Source organism: Rhea americana, unplaced genomic scaffold, assembly GCF_003343005.1.
Source record: "Rhea americana isolate MKP2758 unplaced genomic scaffold, rheAme1 scaffold_422, whole genome shotgun sequence".
Lineage (NCBI taxonomy): Eukaryota > Metazoa > Chordata > Aves > Rheiformes > Rheidae > Rhea > Rhea americana.
Window position 1 is genome coordinate 215,699 of NW_028186560.1, and position 23,598 is coordinate 239,296.

Sequence of the window (23,598 nt, forward strand, 5' to 3'; positions counted from 1 at the left end):
TCATTGGCAGCATCGGCTGTGCTGGCTGAGAAGATCGGTAAGAGTTAGATACCTTATCCCCATTGCAATTCAGAGATGGAAGAGGAGGTGGTTAAACTCAGTCCTGGGCCAGCATGGTGATGGGCCTTTACTTACATATATTACTTACATCTCAAGAGCAGTTACAAACACTGATTTTTGTGTGACAAAAGCTCTAGTTAATGAAGTCCTAATCTATAAAGGGAGATGACCTGGACATAGTTTCTCCATAATCTCAGGCGGTTTACTACCATCCTCACAACAGTGGCAGACAATATGACAAGGAGCAGTAGCCACATATTGCAGGTGAGGAGGTTCTRGTCCAGCAACAAGGAAACATTTTTTTACTAGGAAGGAAGACTAGCATTAGAACAAATTCCCACAGAGGTGGTGAGATCTCCATCCTTGAAGGTTTTCAGGACTTAGCTAGACAAAGCTGTGGCTGACCTGATCTGCTGTGAGCAGTGATGCTGCTTGGAGTAAGCAGTTAGATTAGAGACTCCCAGAAATCATTTCCAACTAACCCTTCTCAGGAGAATGCCTAAACCACCTCTTGTTTACCATCTCACCTACTGCAACTAGATTGCTGTGCAGCAAGGAATGTAGTTCTCAGAGTAATGGATAATATAAGAGGGAGTGAAAAGGAAATTTCTGGGTTCTGGTCCTTGCTCTAGGGACTACTTACTCTTATTAAGTTTAGATCATTGGATAAAAGACATAAATGACTTTGAAGTCTAAAGCTCCTCAYCAGAGGGAGGCATCTCTAGGCCAACTGGCATTAAAGTTAGCCTTTTTCTTGTTCCTTGTGCTAGACTCAGGAATCATGCATTTTTGAGCCCCCTGCCAAACCTCCTAAAAGGTCTGTAGTCTTTTGCGTGACTACAGGCTTCTCTTACAGCATCTGTAGAGGCACTCTGGCCCCTCCATGCCTCCAGTTTAGCTTTTGTTCCCAGAGAGCTCAAATTTTCTCAGTCTGATCAGTTAGAATACCCTGCTGCTTGGAAGTTTTCCAGCTGCGGTTATTGGTTTTTTTTGCTAGTCTGTTGGCTTGCTGATTTTGTTTAGGAGTTTTGCTCCTGTATTATACCGTCAGAGGCACATCTCAAATGGCTCTGCTTCCTCAAAGTGAGTTATGTGCAAAGGAAGTGTCACCTGTGGGTGTCATTTAGACCTCAGACAAAGCAGAAGCTGTATGCAACCTCCAGACCTTTCTGTTGAAGTGTATGTTGAAGCCTCATTCAGCCCTGGAGTGAGCAGCTATCTGGACACTGTTTTGATTAAATCTAACTAATTGACTCTGACCTTTGTCCCTAAAAAAAAAAAAAAAAAAAAAAAAAAAAAAAGCCTGCTAGTATGGGGTTATCCATAGGCAGTTTGTCCAGTCTGTTGTTGGATATGCACTTTGCTCCCTGATTGTGCTGCAAGGTTGGGCCTTCTGGGCCATACGATCACCATAAAGTCACATTTGGCACATGGGGCTTGCTTTAATAGTGGGCTTTCACCTCAATACTTGACAAGAATTCTTTGCCTCCAAGCCAAAGGATAAGAAGCCAAAAACAATATGCTATAGATCTGCAATCCTCGTCTTTCCATGGTAAAGCTGTATTGGCATGGGTAATGTTTAGCATGTTTCATAGACTGGACAGCTCACTGACTGCACTTGCTGACTTAACTGCTTATTTGTCCTGTCATTGCTGCAACTGCTTCTGGGAGTATTGAGATAAGCACTGACAGTGTTTGTCACTAGGACGAGGTACCAGCATAAATCTCTATCACAGTGTTTCCTTCCTGCTTTGCCTCCTCAGCACTAATGTTTCAGTAGCAAGAGCAGAGATCTCTTTTCTGTCAAGGTCTTTCCCATACAGGTGCACTACTAAGAAGCTCTCTTTTTATCCAAGTTATCATCAGATCATGAATGTGCACTAAAGTGTTTGAGAAAGACATCAGTGTTCAGGTGTTGATGCATAAGCACTGAACCTCAGAGGTCAGTGGAGGGTAGAGATGTTCCTGGCTGGCCCTCAGTTTGATCCCTGTAGTTAAAGGTCTTTCACTCACTTTTATCCATCAACAGCAGTTAATGCAAAACTCTTGGCTTGTAAAGTCATAACCATTTCTCAAATCTCCCAGGAATCAGTCAACTCTGTACTAAAAAGGATGACCAGAAAGTGTTTCAAGCCTCTTTCAGACCCTTCACAAATTCTCTCAGATTTTCCGTTCCACCACAGGGAAGTCCAGGTGTTCAGCAGCTTCCACAAACAGTAACTCACAAAGTGGCTGGCTGACTGCAAATGAACTTGCTGTAAAAACACAGTAAGTAGGACAGCCATTGCTAGAATGTACGCCTGGACTCAGCTGAAAGAGAAGGAGCATTACTAATCTAATCAGGAGATAATGTTGTCATTGTGCAGATTGGTTTCCCCAGTCTTTGCCTTCTAATTTCAGAGCTGAGAGGGTCTGAAATGATGCTTTGTAACATCCTCCACACATGGAGCAGAAGACTGGTAGGGGTCAGAGAATACTGTTTCGGGTGTGCATGATTGGAATAATGGGAATAATGTCTCCCAGGAAGCGCATGAGTTCTCCTCTTGACAAAATGTGCATGTAAGCTGCACATCCTGACAAACAGTACTGGTAATTTTTCTTTTCTGTGCTGCACAGAGGTACACCCTCAATAGGAGAGATGAAATGTGAGGCCGTTTCAGGATATAGTATGACATGGAAGGTAACAGCTTTGGGTTCTACCCATGCAGCCCAGCAAAAGCTGCGTGTTAAGTGTGCCTACAGGAGAAAAATGTAAGACATTATTCACCCAATTACTGTTGTGTCTGATCTCAGCCAAATGCCAGCAGTGATTTATGCATATGAATCCAATTAAAATGGGGGCAACAAGTATATTTGTTAATGTAAAAACAGTTACAAAATATAAGGCTCTATGTAAGATGTATTTGATAGTTAAACATGCCAGTGAGTCACTGGAGGGAAGAATGAGGAGCTTCTTGAGGCAACAAAGCATTAACCAGTCAGTCAAATAGAGGAGTTCCCACTCATATAAGGAAGAAACACTTGCATCTCCAAGGGACAAAACCAGTCCTTACTTAAATGAAAACAAATGGCCAGACTGCCTCCTGGACAAGGAAGGAGTACAGTGGGATTCAGGGTGGAAGATTAAATCTGTCTGAAGCCCTTTCAGAGGCCTTGGGAAGAGACATGTGAGAGCCAAAGAGCTTCCAAAAGCCAAGAAGTGCATGTTTTGCTAGAAGCCTTCTATAGGAAACTCTGATGGATGTGCTTTGTGATGTAGGCTTTCTCATGGAGAGCTCTCCATACTAGATGCAACAAGGTATGGGGTATGTTCAGGGAAAGAAGTTCTGACTACCACCTTGCCAGGAGAGAATAGCATTTCAGAGTGAGGAGGGAGCTAGACAGAACTTTCTGTTTTATTTTTGGCCTAAGTGGTTTAATTGCCTTTTTTTTTCCTACTTCTGTATCTTACAAACATCTGCAACTGCTTTGCTGGAACTGGATGCTGTCAGTAAAGTATTTTAGTTGAATTGTACACTTACATAGCTGCACTGGGAGGTGAATTTAAGGCACCTACATAGCAACAAAGCATTCTTCACTGAAGGTTATTCTCCTACCTTAYAGCAGGTCTCTCTATGGCTACTAACAAGACTATTTTTTATTCATTTTTTCTTTCAAATAACTTTTTACTTTAAATAGATTATTCATCTTATCAAAGCCCTTCAATATTAGTTCTGTGCCTCTCCTACCCACTGAGGCTGAACCAGGCAAAGCGCCTGAAGTAGAGGGAAGAAGTTATCTAATTCTATCCAAATATGCAGAAATTTGAGAGGAGAAGCTAACAAGAATTACAGAAAGCTGTTCTGATATTTCTAATTCTACTATGCAGTAGACAGTGTAGTGTTCTTCTTCACAGGTAGTGATTAGGGGGAATAAGCAGCTAGAAAGTGAGTGGAAGGAAGGAAGTGCTTCCACACAGAGCTATCCAGGTGCCAGCTTGAGCTGTTTCCTTCTAGGTGTGCCTTGCCCATTGGCCATTTGGACTCCAGGGAGCCTATCTCACTTTTTCCATCCTAGGATGCAGCTGCTAACCCTCTGGCTACAGCTGGCTACTGCAAAGCTGTCCCTAATCCCATCTTGTCCAGAGGTACCAGTCCTGGCCTGCCATTAAACTCAGCTAAATGCTGGAATGTCACACAGTTTTTTTTTTGTTTGTTTGTTTGTTTGTTTTGTTTTTCAGGGCTGGATGTTAGGTAGCACATGTAATGCTGCATTTTCAGCTGAACAGTGCTCTGCAGGGTTTCTTGTAGGCTGAAGCCCTCAAATCCATTGTATCGCTTCATTTTTACACCTGTAACACATCTCATGCATGCTATCAAGCATTCACCCTTCAGTTGTCCCTTTCTACCGTGTCTCTCTCAAGCATGAGGTAGAAACTACTTATTTCAGTTGTATGCTAGGCGTATATGCAAGCTTCAGGCACTGGATTCATTGTCTATTCTTTAAATGCTATATTTGGACATTCCCTGAGTGGCAGGCCCTTCCCTTGCAGTATTCCAGCCATCCTATGTGGACCTTCATTAGTTCTTTGATGTGTGATATTCTTCATGTTAGTCTGTTAGCTACAGGACAACCATGTGCTCAAGCTCCCATTCATAGTGTTGCAAAGCTTCTGTAATTAGGCTTTTGAAGCCTAATTTTTAGGCTAATGAAATGATTACTCTCTTAGCAGTGCCTTTCTCCTTACACTAGAGAAAGGCACAGAGCTGATCTGGTCTCGTTACTTCTGAGAGGCTGTTTCCATTGTCTGCCACGGCTTCCACAGCCATGACAGTGGTTCTGTCAGAGGGTCTTTTTTGCTTAGAACATGTTTCTCACTGTGTTCTACCATCTATCGTGTCTGTCAGTGGGAGGTACATGTTAATGTCCCAGAATGGGGACATTAAGCTCTGGACTGTGGCTAAGCTGTTGAATGGGTGAGAACCCAACAAAGCTTCCTATCTCCTGTGACAGGAGGATGTAGAGGGAAAGACTAGCTCACTGAAGGTGGGCACTGGTGAGAGCTGGCTTCCTGGAGAAGGTTAGGGCAGTTTTCACACTTCCATCATTGACGAGCAATGGTCTGACGAGGTGTGCTCCCTCTCAGATGGCAGGATTGTGACTAAACATTTATGCAGCCTCTAGTCAGACCAGGGCTGTGAACAAAGACCTCACGTGAAGGAAGCCAGCTCTTTCACAGGAAAGCAGGCCTTAGAAAGCAGCAAAGGTGACCTGAAAGCTGGCTAGCAGGAAGGCAAACTAGAGGGAAAAGGGCAATAATTAAATTACTGTAAAGACGATGCAAAACTGCTGGGAGATTGTACTCAGAGTCGTTATCAATGGTCCATTGTCAAATGGAAGTTTACACTGAAGGAAATTCTGCAGGGATCTGCCCTAGGCTTGGTTCTATTCAGTATTTCCAGTAATGAATGGCATGTTGAACTTGAGAGTACTTATTTAAATGTTAACTCTAAATGAAACTGGGAGAGAACGTAATGTACTTCATAAAACAAGCTTAGAATTCAAAATCATCTAAAAACTGAAGAAACATCCTGAAAAAAATAGGATACTATTCAGTAAAGCTGTGCTTAAAATTGGAAATTTTGTCAGAAATAATTAAGGGACAAAGAGAGGCAATGGAGCAGTTTACAGAAAAAAGATGTAGGGGCTCCAGAGCATTTGAAACTGAGTGTAAGCCAGCAGCGTTGTGCTGTTACAAAAACAGACAGCATTTTCCGTTGTATAAATAGGAGTGTTGTCTGTGAGGCATGAAGTAATCCTTCARCTTTACAAGGAAATTATAAAGCCTCAGCTGGAATATTTTATCTTGTTTGGGCTCTGTACTTCAGGAAAGATGTGAGCCAGTTGGAGGCAGCCCAGAAATGAGGAGCAAGAATTATGGGAGATGTGGACAACATGGCCTGTGGGGAAAGGTTAGGAGATTGAGGTTGTCTGCCCTAAGAAGGAGAAGACTTGAGTAGGGACGTAGTCTTCAGGTACATAAAATGCTGTTGCAGAGAAGACTGTTTGCAATGCCAGCCATGAACGAAAGACACAGTAACATACATACTTCAGTTGCACCTAGGAGAATTCTAATCTTTTTTAACTTTCTAAGATAAAAATAGTGAAGTGCAGGAATAGATTGCCAGGGATGACAAATGCCAGGGACTCACATGAGAGTTGTTCTTTATTCAGTATTTTAGACTGTCATTAGTCAACTGCTGTTTTGCTTTTCCTGCTTCTCTAAGTCAACAAGAACATGAAGTAATCTTAATGTGATTTTAGAAGAGCATTTACCATCCTTCATTTCATGTATGTGCACATGCATCTGTGTAGACTATTCTCAYTTATGCACACACATGTATGTACACACACATGCATTTTGAGGCAAGCACATACCATTAACAACTCCCTGAAAGAAATCAGTGACTTATGACAGATTGTATTCTTTCATGGGCATTCCTGCTGTGACAGATTCTGTTCTTTCATGGGCATTCCTGCCTTCCGGCTCTGTCTTCCTCAGACTGTGAGGAAGGTGGGATGCTGAGAGCAAAAGGATCAGCCAGCAGTGCCCTCCAGTGTGGGGGACAGAAGCAACTTAAGAGGCACCACACAACCCAGTAGATATGCATGCTGGAAGCAGGTGCACAGGCAGGAGCATGAAGGGGGCACGACCGTCGAAGGTCAGCAGATCCACACAAGTTTTCATCTAATGCCATTCAGTGCTACTTTTCAGCCTTAACTCTTCTTCCATCTGAAAAGAGAAGGTATTTGGTGGCCAGTCCAGTCTGGCAAATTGCCTTTGTGAACATGCCTGCACCACTTCTGCTGTTAGTGATCTGCTGCACTAAGCAGCGCTCACCAGTTGCTTGTCTCCTCACAGTATGGAGACTTTTTTTAGATTAAATGAGCTCTTTGCTCTTGGTGTTTGAGCTTGTCAGAAATGGGAACTCAGTATATTTTCACATTCATGGGGAGGGAAACTGTGATTTTAGGAGCAAATAACAGTGTGATTCTTCTGAGCCTTCAAAACACAGCAAAACCCGCCACTTGTGAGACATCAGTTTTATTCTGGCAGCTGTTTCCGATGCTTAGTGTCCTGCCCACACTGTGATTGTGATGTGCCTACCTGTGCTATCTATATGTCTTATCAGACCATATTAGTAATTCCACTGTGCATTTTGCTGTGGGATCTAATTTTCCTTGTCTTTGCATGATAAACACAAGGAAATGGTGCTTAACCAGGAATAAATAAAATTTRTGAGACAATGTTCATAGTTGGAAAAAGCTGTTAGAAAAATCTCTATTTATATGAAAGAATTGGGGTGACTCTGTATGAAGTAAGCAGATCTGCACGCGTGAATAMGCCAGCCAACAAAGCACATTGTTGTCTATCTCCACTTGATGACCAAATCAGATGAACACTCCACATCTACAATTGTTTGAAAGTGGTTGGGCTTAATCCTGTAGCCATATTTAAGACTTTTCTCCTGTAAAAGGTCTAGAAAATTAGGCCCAAGAGAATTTCAGTATAGCTAAAATTTTGGATAGTATGACCTGTTCTAGAAAGGTTGATTCTATACTAACTACATTACACTCAGGACACTTGCATCTCTCTTGTACAACATCTAGACACATCATGGTTTCTTATGTTGAAACATAAGGAAGGGGAAGAGAGATGGCTAGCTACTCTAAAGCTCCTGTAAGGCCTTTTCTGTGGCAAAGATGGGCTTTCTTTTGCATCATTGACTCTACAAGGAGTCTTATGCTTTCTGGAAGAATGGTCCAGATACGTTTACTGGGATTTGGAAGGTTAGGCCCATATTCCAGCTCTACATTTAGAACCAGGACACASGTGAGCAAGAATGATAAACTGAACAGAACTATATGCAAAGGTATGTGTTTCTGGCAGGCTGCCGAACTTCAAAGTCCACAGCATTGACTGGGCTCAAAGAGTGCTCACTTCTGTTGTCTTAGATAGGYTTCACCATCCGCTGAGCAGGTCAGAGGTTTGATTTGCTTAACCAAATATACCTTATGCAGTGTGGACACCTCCTTTTGAACCAGATGCTCGGGTATCCCCACTTATCAATGGAAAGAAACAACTACTTTCACCTCACAATTCTCTTCCTGATATAGATATTTAAAATAAATAACATGAGCTGCACCCTAAAAGGCCAGTCTTTCTTCATTGATTCCACAAACAATTAGCTTAGATGACAATACCTTCTCTGCAGACATCTGAAGTTGGCTATGAAGAATCCCACCTAAAAGCTGAGTTGAGAGCCTGGAAGTGAAGAGGAATTTTAAAATGTCCTCAGTTTCCCTACATGGGATTACTACCTCTTATCATTTCCTGAGCAGAACACAGGTAACAGTAGGAAGAGAGTGGCTGCCTATTGATGGAGTCTCATCCCATCAAGTCATGTGGTACGTACACCTTTCTCCACACCCAAAATATTTTTCTCACAGTGCATAGGATGCATAGGACATACGGAAAATGCTACACCCCATTTCTACACTTTGATACTACAGCTGTTGTAAATACTTAAGCTTGTTTTTACATGCACGCACACACAGAGACATCTACRTGTGCACTCACATTTCAGTTGGAAAGCACTTTGGGAAGATTCAGTGATTGAAAAACAGCAGTATTCCTGGGGGTTAATTGAATATTAACTGGAGCTGGAAGGACAAATAGGTCTGCAAATCAGACCAGAACAAAAAATATTTATCTGAGGGCAGTAAGCCTTGACAGGTTTAGGGGATTAATGCAGCTAAGTGTGACCAGTTGGTATAAACAATTGTTCAGGAAAGAACTCTCTCTGTGTATTTTCATTGTGTAAGTACTAAGAAGAAGGCCATATAGAGACTGGATGGAAGGCAGCGGAAAGAAAATGCAAGCTGGACAAGTACAGGTTCAGGGCTATCACAAGGAAACGAACACCTTCCCCATTCAGTAGCAGATATAGGAGAGGTAGTTTTCTCTTCTACTGTAGGAGCAATGAATGAGAAAGCAGTAATTACTCTGAGAAGTAACTCACTCTAAGGGTGAGAAGGTCCTTCCCAGATCTAATGTAGTGACTGTTCCTCACCTCTCTGTCCTTTTGCCCTTGAAGAATGCTACTCAACCTTGGGTTTTTACCAATCAAGCTTTTTCCTTTCAGATCTTCTTCTTGCTAGGGTTCGACTATCCGCATGCTCGTGGTTCTCCAGTTTTTCCAGCCTTAGACTTACTACCCACAGCCACACAGACARCTCACTCCTTTTGCCCTCACTGTAAGCCCTCTGTGACTTGCTCAGTCAGTGTTGTCCAACACTCACTTTGCCTATGCCAAGGTAAGAGGAATTGGATGTTTGAATTGTGTAAGCAGGCTAAACATCTCATCCCTGTCTCTAGAAGTTTCTGCTGTCTTGAAGGGAGAGTCTGGGCTGTGTCAATGGTGCTCCTGACTGAATAGGGAGGGCAGGGTATATACATCCCTCAAAAGTAGCTGGTCTAGCCCTTCCCAGTGGTCTACTAGGGTTTGTAGGCACTGCTTCCAGGCAAGAGGGAGGGGCTGGCAGCTGGGAGAGAGGTTGGTGGCAGCTGATGTGCTGAGGGAGAAGGGAGTCTGTACATCCCAGAAGGGTGCATTTAGGGGACCTGTTTGTGGTCAAGGAGAGAAAAAAAAGAAGACAAGGAGACAGGAGAAAAAGCCCCTTCTGCACAGCTCCCAAACTCTTCTTGAACCAGACTGCTTTCCCCCATCCAGTTCCCTTATTGGCTTTAAAAAAAATTGGAAAGCAGGTTTGTCATTTCTTCCTCACTAGTATGGAAAACACAAGTGCTGCCCTTTGCATTGGTTTAACTTTACCAAACAGTGGTGAGCTCTGTTGCAGGGAGCCCAGTTGTCCATTTATACTTCCCTTGAACTCAAAGCTGAGTTCCAGAGTTGACCTACTTGGACAAACATGAAATAAGGCCTCCAGAAACTACCAGTTATCTTGTGAGCTTCATATTTTAAATAAGCTGACTCAACTCACAGCTTGATAAAGATCCCAGCACTTTATGCACACTGTTTGATCTCTGTTTGTCACTCAGGTGGTGAGGTGTTGTGTGTGGTCCTACTGAAGAAAACCCAGTAGGCATTTAACTGATGTGTTGTAGGAACCTGCTGGGTCCTCAGTGCCTGCATCCATTTTACTATTTAGCTGAGATTCACTAATTGCTCCTGTCCCATCTGTTCTCTTCGTAAGTCAACCAGAAGCTCTGTTGTTCTGCTGGAATTTCAGGAAATAAATGTCCCCAGGCTAGTCTGGGTTGCAAAATCACTGTGTTGTGATGCTTTCAAAATCTTTCATGTATATGAATTGATGGGAGGACTGTGCATAGAGAAGTAACTCCTCTGTCTGGGCCAGAGGGCAGATAGACAGGGTGCTGACATTTATGACTCTGGGTACATCTCAGCATCCTGTGGGTCTTTTGGAGACAGGTGCAGGTAAGATGAAATCATTTATGCCCTGGRTAGCTCCTACTTGATAGCTGCTGGGAAATAACAAGCTTTATTTACTGCTGCTCTCTCTGAGGAACTGGCAGCAGCCTTCTAGCTGGCAGTGTTAGAGCTCAAACTGAGGAAAAAGCGCTGCTCTCCCCTGGCTGCATTTATTTACAGTGCTCAGAATTTTGTCCTTGTTTCAGGCAATGTCAAGACTATTGGCATATCCACTCAGCTTACTAGGTCTGAGTTCTCCCCCTTTTCTGGGCTACATAAATATCATCTGAAATGAACACGTACTTCTGAAGTAATTCCTTGCTATCATTGCTATGAATATTTACTATAGCTGTGTGTTGTGATTGCAAATGAGAGGAGATAGGGGTCCAGGCACAGGGAGAGAAGGAATGATTTCCTTAAACAGATAAATGAAGGAGCAGGGAAGGTGAACAGCAGTCAGRGTGGAAAGGCGATGTTATCCAGTCTCTGAAAGGTGTAAGGAATTGTGTGCTTTATGTAGCCCCTTAAAACTTTATTTGTATAGACAGTATGYATCTGTCTTCTGAGAAAACTGGAGAGAGCAGCTCCTCTGCTTTGATATCAATTAATTTTTCCTTTCGCATATGAGGCTGTTGTAAGCAAGTGACTGTATGGTACTATCAGAGCAGAAAATAACACTACACGTAACATGAACAGTAAGAGAAAGTTGAAAAGTTTCCTGTCTGCATGGCAGTGGTGGCCTTGGTGTTTTTATGAATGGGGAGCCCTAGAATTATACAGCCATATCAAGTTCAAATGTACCCTGTGCCCAGAATGCACAGCTACTATGTGGTTAATCATGTGGTTGCTCAGTGTCTTTGGGAGTGGTTTACAGTTGTGTGGGTGGTAGATTCAACTGGAAAATATTTTGGAGTGCTGAAGGACTTCTTGATGTGCCACAGCTGTGATACTTCCTGTATTAGTCAAACAATAGCACTCCAGCTACCCTGTCTATCGCAGAAAAGATGACTTATATTCTTATGACACAAGTGTGAACGTGGCTTGCTACCACCTTGTATTCTGGACTGAGGTCAGACTTGCATGGTGTGTCCTTGTTTCCAGGCTTTTCTTGTTTGTGGCATTATGTCCTTCCCATTTACTAAATAGCTTTCTCTGGAAAAGGAATTCTGCTTTCACATTGTCTTAATCCTAATTAAGGTCCATATATTGTCATCATTACAAACATCATTGCTAAAATGCCACCTACAACACCAAGATCTGGGGAATGGACTTTAAGGCAGTCCTGAAATATGTAGTTACAAATGTCCTTTCCTTGAAAGAATTTCCGGAAGTCCAGCACTTAAGAATCTTAAGAAAATTGTCTTGATCTGCCTGAAAAAATATTTATTACWTAGTATAACCCTGGTGCCACCAGCTAAGTTTCCTGCCTCTGTGTTTCTGGGCACCCTTTCCTGTTCATCTTGATTTACCATTGACCTTCCTTTCACTCAAGTCCGTTATTCCCAGCCAGTCTCTGATTCAGCTGTGCAACCACTGCCATCTGTAGTCTACCTGCTCACCTCAGAAAGAGCAGACACGATAGATTTTGTCTTGTCAGTTCCCAAACGTGATATAAAAAGTCAGTGTTATAAACGCATCTACTGCTTCAGGACTTTAAACATCCCATTGTAAGTGAACAGGTGCGCGCGCGCGCGTGTGCGTGTGTGTGTGTGTGTGTGTGTGTGTGTGTGTTCAAGATTTAAATTTTGGGCAATGATGCATAAATATCACTGGACTATATCCTCAGATGCTCGAATCTGAAAGTCAGGTACTCCCAACAAGTCCAGTACATCCAGCATGGTGGTGTCTTTGTCTTGCAAGTCAGCTCCCAGAGCACCAGACCTATATCTGCATAAAACATCTCAATCTGAATGGTTAAGYGCTGACATTTCTAAGCCCCACTGGCATCCACAGCTGGAATCTATACTGTCTTCTGTCTTCTTGGACCCTCTCCATAGGTTGTCATCATGAATAATTCTTTGGCATAATACCCTCAGATAAGAGATAATAACAGTGGTTGTGGTCATCCATCCTTTCATCCTTTGTCATAAGGAAACTCGTTCAGGTTAGGGAATATCCATGGAAACTAAAAGGAACTTTTGTTTATTTTGGGTTCCTCCRTTCTAAAATATATCATTCATTACATTTATGGGTCATGCTTATTTTTTACACAARGTCAGAGATGACAGCACTATAACATTAGTATATCACAAGCAGAACTATTCTTYCCTAAGATACTAAAGTATTGTAAGTATCTAAAAAATATTAAATTAACAAGAACTATGTGTGAAGAAAATTTCTCTACTGCACTGTCATAAGATAGACCTTAATCAAAAACATGAAAGCAGTTCTAATAATTCTACATTTCACTGGGTAATCAGAGGATGACAACTAAGTAGAATTTTCCACCCTGCAGTCACAAAGTAGTATTTGCATTTTCATTGATGCTGTTGTGAAAGGGGAAGAGAGCTGGGTAAATACAGAAAGTGGTCAATTCTCCAAAGGGAATGCATGCTAGATCTATCCTGATGGCCCAAGCACAGCTTGGAGAGAATCTGAATATGGGTAGCAGTGAGACTGTTGCTAATACAGTTTGTCATTTTGTAATTTTATCTCTAACCTTTATCAATCTTAAATTCTGTATTTGGAGAGAATAAACAAGACTTCTTTATCCTTGTTTTGGTTACAAAGTATCCTCAAAGTAAGCTGAAAGCACAGTGTGCACCATTTCTTTGAAAGAGATGACCTGGTAATTTAGCTAGACTGGGATGTTCTTCGAGTTCCTGCCCAACATACTTTGTAGTGTTCCTGAGAGCCAAGGTGTGCACATCAGACTGGAACCCAGTGAAGCCAGATGCCATGAATCAGACAGGTCCGTGGTGGAGAGCTACCTCACAGCCCAGTGAGAGGAGACTGTGTAGAGGACTGTGCTGCAGCTGGAATCTTACACTCCAGATGCTCATGCACAGGCTGGTTGGCTGGGCTTCTTGGGCTGGTGTTACTAGAACTATGTAGAGTTTAGCAGTGCAAGGCTCACCAGGCCAATGCCTTGGAGCACAAATTAAAAACAGCTGCTGTGCTGAGTCAGGCAACTCCTTATACTCTGTTGTCTTCAAGAGGTCACAAGCAGAGAGCCTGAATGGCTCTTGCTGATCTGGAGTCAGTTCTCTGAACTGACTCATAGGTTATACCTTCTCATTCAAACTAAATAAGATCTCCCAATGTTATATTTTCTCTATAGAATAGGAAGAAAATATTTTTATTTTACTCTCATTGCCGCACTTCTGTTTCTACAGCTTTGAATGTTTTAATCTAATCTTAGGGCACTGCAAGTGATTTCTCTTGTAACTTCCCCTCCTTACATACACATACCCACACACTCCTCCTGCCTTTCCTTGGGGCTGTTTTCTCCCACCCACAGTCTCAAGGTATGAAGTGCCATGAAGTCCTTTCTGGTTCATCACAAATGTAGGGCATATCTTGGCAAGAAACAGGAGTGAAGATGAGAGAGAACACTGACAGTGCCTTGTTCCCGTTGGTTAGATAAGGTGTGTTCAAACGAAGCTGACTGGAGCATGGCATCTTCAACAGCTTGGAGGTCTGGAATAAGGAGTGTATTGTTGTACTGTTAAAATCTTTTTAGCAGATGTAGGTTTGATTGTGCTCCCTTTGACTCAGAGGTCCAACCGGACTCTGCTGTTTGGGGAAGCCATGGACAGGCAGCATGCTTTGCTACAAGTCCAGGAAGATGCAATGGAGCAACAAAAGAAGGGTAGTAAGTTTGCAAACTGTGTCTGCATATATGAGCAATTCCTGCATGCCACTGGCAAGAACACGGTGAATCCAAAACAGATGGGTAGTGCTGTGGCGTGTACTCTACCTTTTTGCAAATATCACTTCTAATTCTACACGTTATCAAGTGCAGTTCGGAGAACCTTGCAGGATCTCTTCCTGTGGCATTCAGAAGGGATAGGAGAGAATTTCAGTTGCTGTTCTTCATCCATGTCAAAGTGACCTGTGCAGCCCGCATGGCTTCTTATTATCCAGAAGCTGGATTTGGAGCTACTTGCTCGGCATGACACATTTTGTAAAAAACAAAACAAACTCCAAACCTATTTGTAAAAATGTGAGCTAGCATTAGAAGCTGAGTGACACCTTGTAGCTGCAACAGATCCTTAAGACTGGGAGAAAGGGGAAGGTTTCTGCACAGTAAACAAACTTGGAGCGCAAGTTCTATTCTCATAGTTTGGCCAATGAAATAATGGAGCATATAGCTCATAACAGAACACTAAATACAACAATGCACTATGCAGACGTACTAACTAATTTTGAGAAAGCAAAATAAATGTACTCAGATTATGCTAGACCTTAAATCCCTGATATTCAACTGATGTTATATTTTCAAAATGTAAAGCAGCTGTTTTGGAACTTCAGAACAGTGCTACTGGATTCATGCAGTGGTGACACAAAATTCCTTCTTCGAGTGCTACATGTTGATCACTAAAATAATCTACACTGGGACCTCTGTCTTTCTTGAGTAGCATGGAGTCCCAGAAAGTGTGGCTTTGTGAGGGCCTGATGCATCATTTCATTTCCTATTCTGCCAAACAGATGCACGGTGAACTTTCTGCCTCTAAACACCACAGGTTTCCGCTTTCCTTTGGGAGGAAATGTTCAACCACAACTGTGAAAACCCCCTTTCGTTTTGTTGGCCTGTATACCTTGGCTCTTGAGAGTATTTTTCCTCTYGTTGCTTTGCTTCAAATTGAACAAGTGCCTTTCTGCTGCCTTGCTGGTTAGTAACTAATTTCCAAACATCTCCCGTGCTTGATTCCTAGAGCTCTAGTTCTTTCTGTTCACAGCTCTCTCCTTCRTAGTCCAGAGGACGACAGGGAATTATTCCTTCCACTAGTTGGCTAAATAGAATAATTAATACATGACCAGTGAAGGAGGACATAACTCTGTCAGGGTTCGTCTGCCAGTACTAAATTACGGTTTGTGATAGAGTAAGAGGTTTTAGCTTGTAGCTAACATCTTGTTTGTAAAATTGGATGAGATATAAAATCTTTTCTGATATTTAATCTGTTCCTAATAGCAATGATCATTGTTTTATCATAGCGGCATCGCTGCTTTTAAAGATTTTCCAAGCATCAGTACAAAAGCTGCATTTCGTACTCAAAGATGAGTGGCTGCCTTGGCTATATCAAACATGATGTTATCTCTCACCACACCTTTTTGTACAGTTGCAGTAAAAAAATCATTTTTCCCCCAGCCATTCATTCCTAATCATGACTAAGCTGCAGAAAAATTTGTAATGTTACGGTATTCTCTTGCTACATTTAGTTGCTTCCAGTAGATGGCCTTATAACTGTACAGTCTTGCTTAAGGTTAGTTTCCATCTTTGCTTAGGCTGCCTGAGTAATTAGTCTATTACTCTGTGGACAAAGTGATTTTTTTTTCTCTCTCTCAGCATGCAAAACAAATGAAGTTTAAAACATTCGTCATGTTCTGTTCACTTCCTAGCCAATAAAAGATGTTATTTCTTTCCATTTAATGTATTTTTGTAGCTTTTTCCTTTTGCATATCTATTATTCCACAGTTACTTCATTTCTGTGTTTTTGAATGTCTGTCAAGACACAGAGCGTTTTGGGCTGTACTCACAAATAAGCTAACCAGTGGATGCTGCTCTTGTGTACCTGAGATTTCTACGCTCATGTTAGATATCTAGACATTTCGTGTTTCAGAGGGGAAGAATCAGGCACTTCAGACTAGCTCCACAGGGGCTAGCAGGCAAAGTAGAGAACCAGTCACAGGCAGAAGCTGAGAATTTTAACTGTTCAGTTACATTTCAGATGTATTTGTTAGTTTTGTTAGGTCCTTCCCTCTGAACAGTTTCAAAAATGCAAAAACACTATAGGGAGCTATGCTTGTAATGAAAAGAAACAAACAAAAAAAAATGAAGATAGTTGTTTTTACTGCTAGTATCAGTCAGTTCTAACAGCATGTTGTCCCACTGACTGCACTTGCGTGTAGTAGAAGTGGATATCACAACCCCTTCTCATAGAACAACTCCAAAAGCCATTCTTTAAAGCATGTATCTTAAAGACAACTAATTTGTATATGCATTAATCACCTACCTACATTATAAACAACGCCACTGTAAACTTAGACAGCATATTCTTTTGTTTCACTTTGCATCGCAATATCATTAAATCAGAATTTATTTAATCATGCACACATGTATTTTAAGCTGACAAGCTGACTCATAAAAGACAACTCTTATCAGTTGTTTTCTCTTCTGTTTATTTAGAACACATTCCAATTCCGCTTCATTAACAACATATGGAATTTATTAACTTACTACCCAATTCACAAAAAGCTGTCTATAAAATTTAAATGTCTCCGTATCATTCATCAAAGCTTCTAGTCCACCAGGGCTTTACCCTTTATTTCTTTCCTTTTTTCTTTTTTTTTCTTTTTTTTAAAAAGAAAAAGAAAAAGAAAGCTCAAACAAAGTCTTTTTCTTTGCAGTCAACAGAGTGCTGAAGTTTGGGAACAAGGGGAGGGAGAGAGAAGCAGGAAGCAGGGAGCGTGTCTTAAACCCAACTGCCTGCAAGGATTTAGACATGACAGTGTTGTGGCATGGCACCTTACCCTATTTCTGATCCCCAGTTCGGTGCCCTTTCCTGAAAGGAGAAACCAAGAGCAACCCATGTGTATCCAAATGTAATGCAGAGATAAACCAGCACCTCCATCTTTATCCAATAGCCCTATTAGAGATCTTGAAAAATAATACTACCATCATCATTTTTGTTACTCGGACAATCACTTACTCAGGGTAGGGAGGCCTCATGTGTCCCACGTGGGAATTCTTACTACCAGTCCCTAAACTATTATTAATGAGGGCTCTGTTAATCTCTCCTGCTCCATTACAACTAGCCCCCTTTCATCTTGAATACTTAGACTTATGTAGGATTTCAGGCTTTGACAGGGATAGATGTCTACAGGTTGAGGATTTTGAGAAACAGTTTTGAAAAGAAGTGGTCCTTTGATTTTATTACACTAATGGGCTTATTTTCTTATTTGATATTGAAAACTAGTCAGTATTATTTATTTGGCTTGCTACTAATACATTTACTCTAAAGGAATGCTGGCTTGGCTTTCTAGCTGGACTTTTACAAAAATTATGGTTTTAATTGCAGTGTTTCTGCCCATTGTAATTTTTTAGGAAGTTTTGCAGTTAAATCTCTGTTTACCATATGGTCAAAGATAACTTACTATTTGCTGAGAAAATAAGCAGAATGATTAACTACACATAAAAATGAAGGGAAAAGAACCAGCAGCAGTTTTTTTAGTATTAAAACTGGTGTGACATACRTTTGCATATCCTTGTGGAAAAAAAGAGGAAATTTGCCAGGGAAATAGCCTTTCTTGGGGAAAAAGTGCTATGTTCCATGCATATGTCACTAAAACCATGTTCTTGAGTCCTTTGCAGCTGCATTTCATTGCAGTATCGAGAAGCTCCCAAATTTCACCATGCATAACCTCTTTACRCTGTTTATATGACCCCCAGACAGAAGAAAGACCAACTAGGAAAAGCCCTGTTCCATGCTAGAGTCTCTGCTGTCCCATTCCAATTTCCCACTTCACAGAAATTCAACATTCAGAATTTATGGAATTTACTGGGCTTACTCAGTCTGCAGAACTCACTAAATTACTCGGTCATTTGTCTGGATGGAGGGCGGGGTAAAAGTACTGCCAACATCCCCGATCCTTGTGCCTGCAGTAAGGACGGTGGCTGACCGTGCTGTGGCTGGTATGGCAGGACRTTTCTTCTGGTGAGCAGTGGTCTGCCGGGCTGAGGCTAATTTAACTACATCTGGAAATGCTGTCTGCACAGATCATGGCAGCAGCTCACAGAGAGTCATTTCTGCATAGAGCTGTACCACTTGTTTTCTTGTTTTCTTTTTTYTTTTTYTTTTTTTTTCTTTTTTTTTTTTTTTTTTTTGCCAAGCAAAGCCTTGGGGCAGACCTGAACTGGAAGAACTAGTGATGCAACTCTGAATCTATTGTATTCTCAGGCAGAGCAGAGACAGATGACTGATCCCATGCTGGCTGGGAAGGGAGTGAGGGTGGGTAAAGGACTAGCTCCTGATGGCTCCGAAGCAGAGGCAGGAAGATGTGGGAGGATATGGGGAACGTAAGGAGGTGCAGGTGCCTGCCTCACTGGGTGAGAACCTGGAGTCAGAGATCGTTCAGGATCATAACTTGAATGGCACAGGCGTGTAACTCTGATGTGCGCACAAGGCCTTGATTACACTTAATTGCTGTTTCCCTTGAACAGAGACAACTTGGGAGCGGCCAAGCAGCGTGCCTGGGACTCCAAAGAGCCCTGGGACACAGAAGAGCCCTGCAGGTATTGTTTGCTTGCTGTGTCTGATCACTTCATTGGGTAAATCTTCTTTTATGCAGTCAGCAGAGCAAAGGGAAATGCTCTGATTTTGTGGGATTTACAGTTAACGTACAGTCCTGTGAGTGCAGCAACCCAGATGTGGTAGGACTGTCCTTCCTGATACATCTCGCCCATTGTTTCCCTGCTGATACATCTCCTGGTCTCTTGCCTGGTCTACTTAAGAGTTGATGTAGTGGATTTTTGGGAGTGTGTAGGCCGACTGTGGCCCAGTGAGTCAGCTGGCCAGCCAGCTTAGGGAGGAAAAGATGAGGTTGTCTTTCCCCATCTGTCTTTCTTCTGGGGCAGGGGAAACAACAAGGGCAAAAGAATGTGGGCTGACTTAACTCACATATGCAAAAGAAAGTGCTTTAACATGTGGTAGTTACAGSGCTGGCCACTTCACGTCTGACCTGACCTGAAGTTGCTGGGAATCAAGTAACAGAGAATTAGCAGCATAGGCATATTGAAAATTTTCAGGTATTACAGGAAGACAAAGCAAAGCAGAAATTACTGTGCAATAACAGGTGCTAAACTTAAAAGCCATTGCTGTAAATAATGAAGCCTAGATGAATGTTTCTGSAGAATTTTTTAGCACTGATACTTGTCTTTACTGACAGAGCTGAGTGGGAAGTATGCTTGGAGGTTGTGCATTTTGATATGACCAAAAGGTTTGTAACATAGTACAGTATCTTTTTCTAACCCAACTTTGGGCATTATGCTTTACTCAATAGATTCCAAAAAGAAAGTACCTTATAGCTGTGTACATGATTGGTTCTCTTTCTGAACCATAAACTTCTTATAAGGCTAGTTTTCTTGACAAAAAGAGCCGATCTCCATTAAACTAGTGCTTTTTTTTTTAATGTGTATACATATGGAGAGAGACATTAGTTCTTCAAACACTTCGTTTTACCAAATAGGGTTATAGGAGTTATTTTGAGTTTTGGAGCTTCTTTTTGTTTGCTCTTCTAGCTGTATAATTCCTGCCATAACTTCTGAAAACAGTCTGCTTCAGGATGCAGATGAGAGAATGGGCCTGWGAGCTAAGTTTCAGCAATGTGCATTTCTGGGTTCTTTCGAGGTTGGCACTAACACATCAGTTTGGAGATTCAACTACAAATCTGTTGGGATGGGGAGAAGCATCCATACATTTCTTAGGTTCGAAGCAACAGGAATGCAAAAAAGGTGCCCTGATTTATACCTTTCTGTTCAATTATGTGATCAGTTTTTAGAAGGTCTATTTTTGTGTTTGCTACCTAGAGTAAGCCTGCTAACTCTCCATGTGTTCTTACAGTGAATGGCTACCACATCTCTGGGACCCCAGTACATCAGCTAGATTCCAGTCATATGAGCCTCCGAAAAACCAGTGGAGACCCCCAGGTAAGTTCTGGGGAACAATCCAAATGATAGTATGCAAGAAGAAATGTTTGTCCTTTTAAATAGTTTAGGATTTTTCTTGGAGCAGGAGATCAGGATGCATTTTGTTTTAGAAACTGTCAGATCCAACAGATTCTTTGCATCCAGAAAAGTTAATTGGTAAACTAGTACAAAATTCCAAGATGTTTTGGAAATTTTTGAATTTTTGTCATCTCTCTCTTTTGTGAAAAATCTACTAGGGCCCCCCCCCCCCAAAAAAAAAAAAAAAAAAAAAACCACCCTCAAAAACAAACCAAGATGAAGAGGCTTCACAATTGTTTCATAGTCATTCAATTACCCCATGTTGTACCAGAACATCATAGATAATCATATACTAAACTCCCAAATGTTCAATACCATTTCCTATGATACACAGCTAGAATTTCACCCACAGGATCTATGTAGAGAATAAATATTCTCTAGAAAGCTAGAGAAGAGAGAGAGAAGAGAAGAGAGATGAGAGAAAGAAGAAATACTGAGACTACATGGCCTCAGTATTTTGAAATGGGGAATGGTCCCGTGGCACCATGCAGTATGTATATAACTGTGAAATCAGTCCCCTTTCACTTTAGCCACCATGAATAACCCTGCAAATTTTTCTGCCACTCAAGCCTGTCTCTTGGTCAGTCCTGCCCACCTGGACCTGTCTCCAGGTCAATTCTCTCTCTAGACCTCAACATCTACTCATGTCTACATCTCATTTATGTTTTCTTAACATCTCATTATGTTTTCCAGCATTCTTTCCCAACACAAAGAACTTTTTTGAAGCTTTTTATCAATTACTTCATCCATTTCTGTGTGTCCTTTTACTGGCCTCTCTCTGTGCCTTACACAGCCTGTGCCTCACCCACTTCATCATCCCTGGCCATCTTTCAAATCACTGACTCCTGCTTCATTTGACAGCTGATTTCTCCAGCCTGTTTTTCCAACGTTTTAGTAAATATCCCTGCACTTTTTCTTGCCCCACCTCTTGTCCCCGAGAAGCTCTTCCATGCTGGTCTCCAAATGCAACACAGCGCCCTCTTCCTCCCTCCCTGAAAATGCTTTGTTGTCCTGCTGCCTGTCAAAACAGCAATAGTTGAATAGCTGATGGGGCTAGTTTTCCACTGAGTTGTGTTTCCTTGCCTGCCAACTATTTCGTTTGCTTTGTTTTATTTTTTTGACTCAAGTGTTAAATGACCTGAGTTCTCTATTTTATTTCTGTGCATTAACTGGTAAGTTCTTCTGCATTGCAACTCGTAAAATACATATTTGATTTGTGTGCAGTTACTATGCTGAGCTGTGTTGCCTGGCATTCCATACTTCTTGGTGTAAATCATTCTGTGTTGTCTGCAGACTTTCCTTTCTTTGCTTTGACCCTCTTTCTCACCCACTGCCTCCTACGTACTTGCTTTCACCATTGCCTTGCCATACCATGTATGCTGTTTCAGCTTAGCCAATATTTCTTGTTTTACTTCACCAGTTGCTTCACAGCATTTCTCCTGATACAGTTCGCTGCTTCAGCCTCCCTCCTCCTTTAGCATCCTTGTCAAATATTAGGCACTTAAATCTTTTGCACTAGTTCTTCTTTGAGTAGTTTACACAGTCTTCTTTAGAGAGAACATGTGGGCAGCTGAACTAGGTTAAAAAGCTTTTTAGAAACTGAAGTATAGTGCGTTACCAGATCACCCCTATCTACATGTTTGTTTTGACTCCCTTAAAGAACCTGAATAAATTTACAAGTTGTGACTTTTTTWAAAAAAAGGAGTGTTAAACTTTGTGCAAAATAGCTTGTTTCTTAATGTATCTGCTTTATAATGTTTTAGCAGTTGGCTTGGCATACCAGTCAGATTTACTGAATCCCCAGAACTATTTTGGTAACAACATTTGCCATTTTCCATTTTTTATGGCATTGAATCTAATTCAAGTTTACAACTACAGTTTTGGTCAAATTCACATAAGAGATACAATAGGAGTCCATCTCCTGCACTGGTTTGTTCACTCAACCACATCAGACTGACAAAAATCCCTTTCATAATTTCTCGCTTTCAAGGTACTTCAGCTGTCTCCTTTGCACTACTTTCCATTACTCCTTTCATATGAGGTTTTCCAAATTAAAGTCCTGGCTTCATTCCTGCTTTGAATTATAACTAGGTCTATTACTAGTTTTAACAGTAACTTGTGTTCACACCCATTTGGGAGCCTCCTTTTCCTGGGAGCTGTGGATGCTTTTGCAGAAGCGTCCTTAGGAAAGAACACACTTGACCATATACTGTTGATTTCAAGTTGGTGTTTGCTGGAGCTGTTCTCAGTATGGCCTCCTACAGTTTGCCAGTCCCTCTCCTAACTCTGCCATGGGCCATCTCAAGCTGCTTTGCCTTGACAGCCTTATTATCTCTTCGTGGCACAGACTTTCTGCTGCTGGAGAATAGCTTCCAGGTGCTCTCCAGGATGCATTCTTAGACCTGGGTAGCAGCCATCAAGCAAACAAACGCTGGCTAGATACTTTGGGCAAGCAAAGCCACATTTCTTGGAAACAGGTCAAGGGGGAAAAAGCCACAACTGTGAATAAAACAGAATTGCACTGTGCTGGGCACAGGGCCAGGCCTTGTTTACTGCTTCCTAGAGAGCAGCTCAATGCTGCCTGTTGAAGTTGTCACAACTGCCACGAACAGAGCAGCAGCACAGCCACGCCGGCAGGCCGCAGGCCAGCAACGTGCCGGCGTGAAACCTGACTACGTTTCACCCTGGTCACTTTGCTGTTGATGTGACTTTAACTGGACATTCAGGTTGTAACTCGCAAGGAARTCTTGCCATTCTGGATCTCAGCAGTTGCAGCTGCGACCTGGTGCGGGCCTGCGTGGGGTGAATTCCCCCGTGCTCCGACAGGCGTTGGCCAGGTTCCCCTGCACACTTCCCAGAGTGGATGCTGATCCCATGAGCACAAGGGTGGGGGGGTAGAGCAGCCCGTGGGGTGTCAGAGCAGGTTGGTGGCCGTGGGGGAGCGGCGTTGGCAGAACCCCGCGCACCCAGATCCACGGCCTGGAACAGCTGCTGCTGCTGCCGCTGCCATTACCACTGCTTTCATGTAGCATAATGTTGCTTTTATAGTGGTGGAAGCCAAGCAAGCCATGTTTGGATATTGCTGTTGCTTTTTTAAAG

At 42.1% G+C, this 23,598-nt stretch overlaps 1 protein-coding gene across 1 annotated transcript in view; it reads left to right on the plus strand.

Annotated features, from left to right (window-relative positions):
• Positions 1–23,598, plus strand: part of GAS7 (growth arrest specific 7) — a 69,937-nt gene that overhangs the window by 4,909 nt on the left and 41,430 nt on the right. The window contains exons 3-4 of the mRNA XM_085315223.1: positions 18,937–19,008; positions 20,336–20,421. Coding sequence (XP_085171349.1) covers positions 18,937–19,008; positions 20,336–20,421 — 158 coding nt within the window. The remainder of the gene's footprint in view (positions 1–18,936; positions 19,009–20,335; positions 20,422–23,598) is intronic.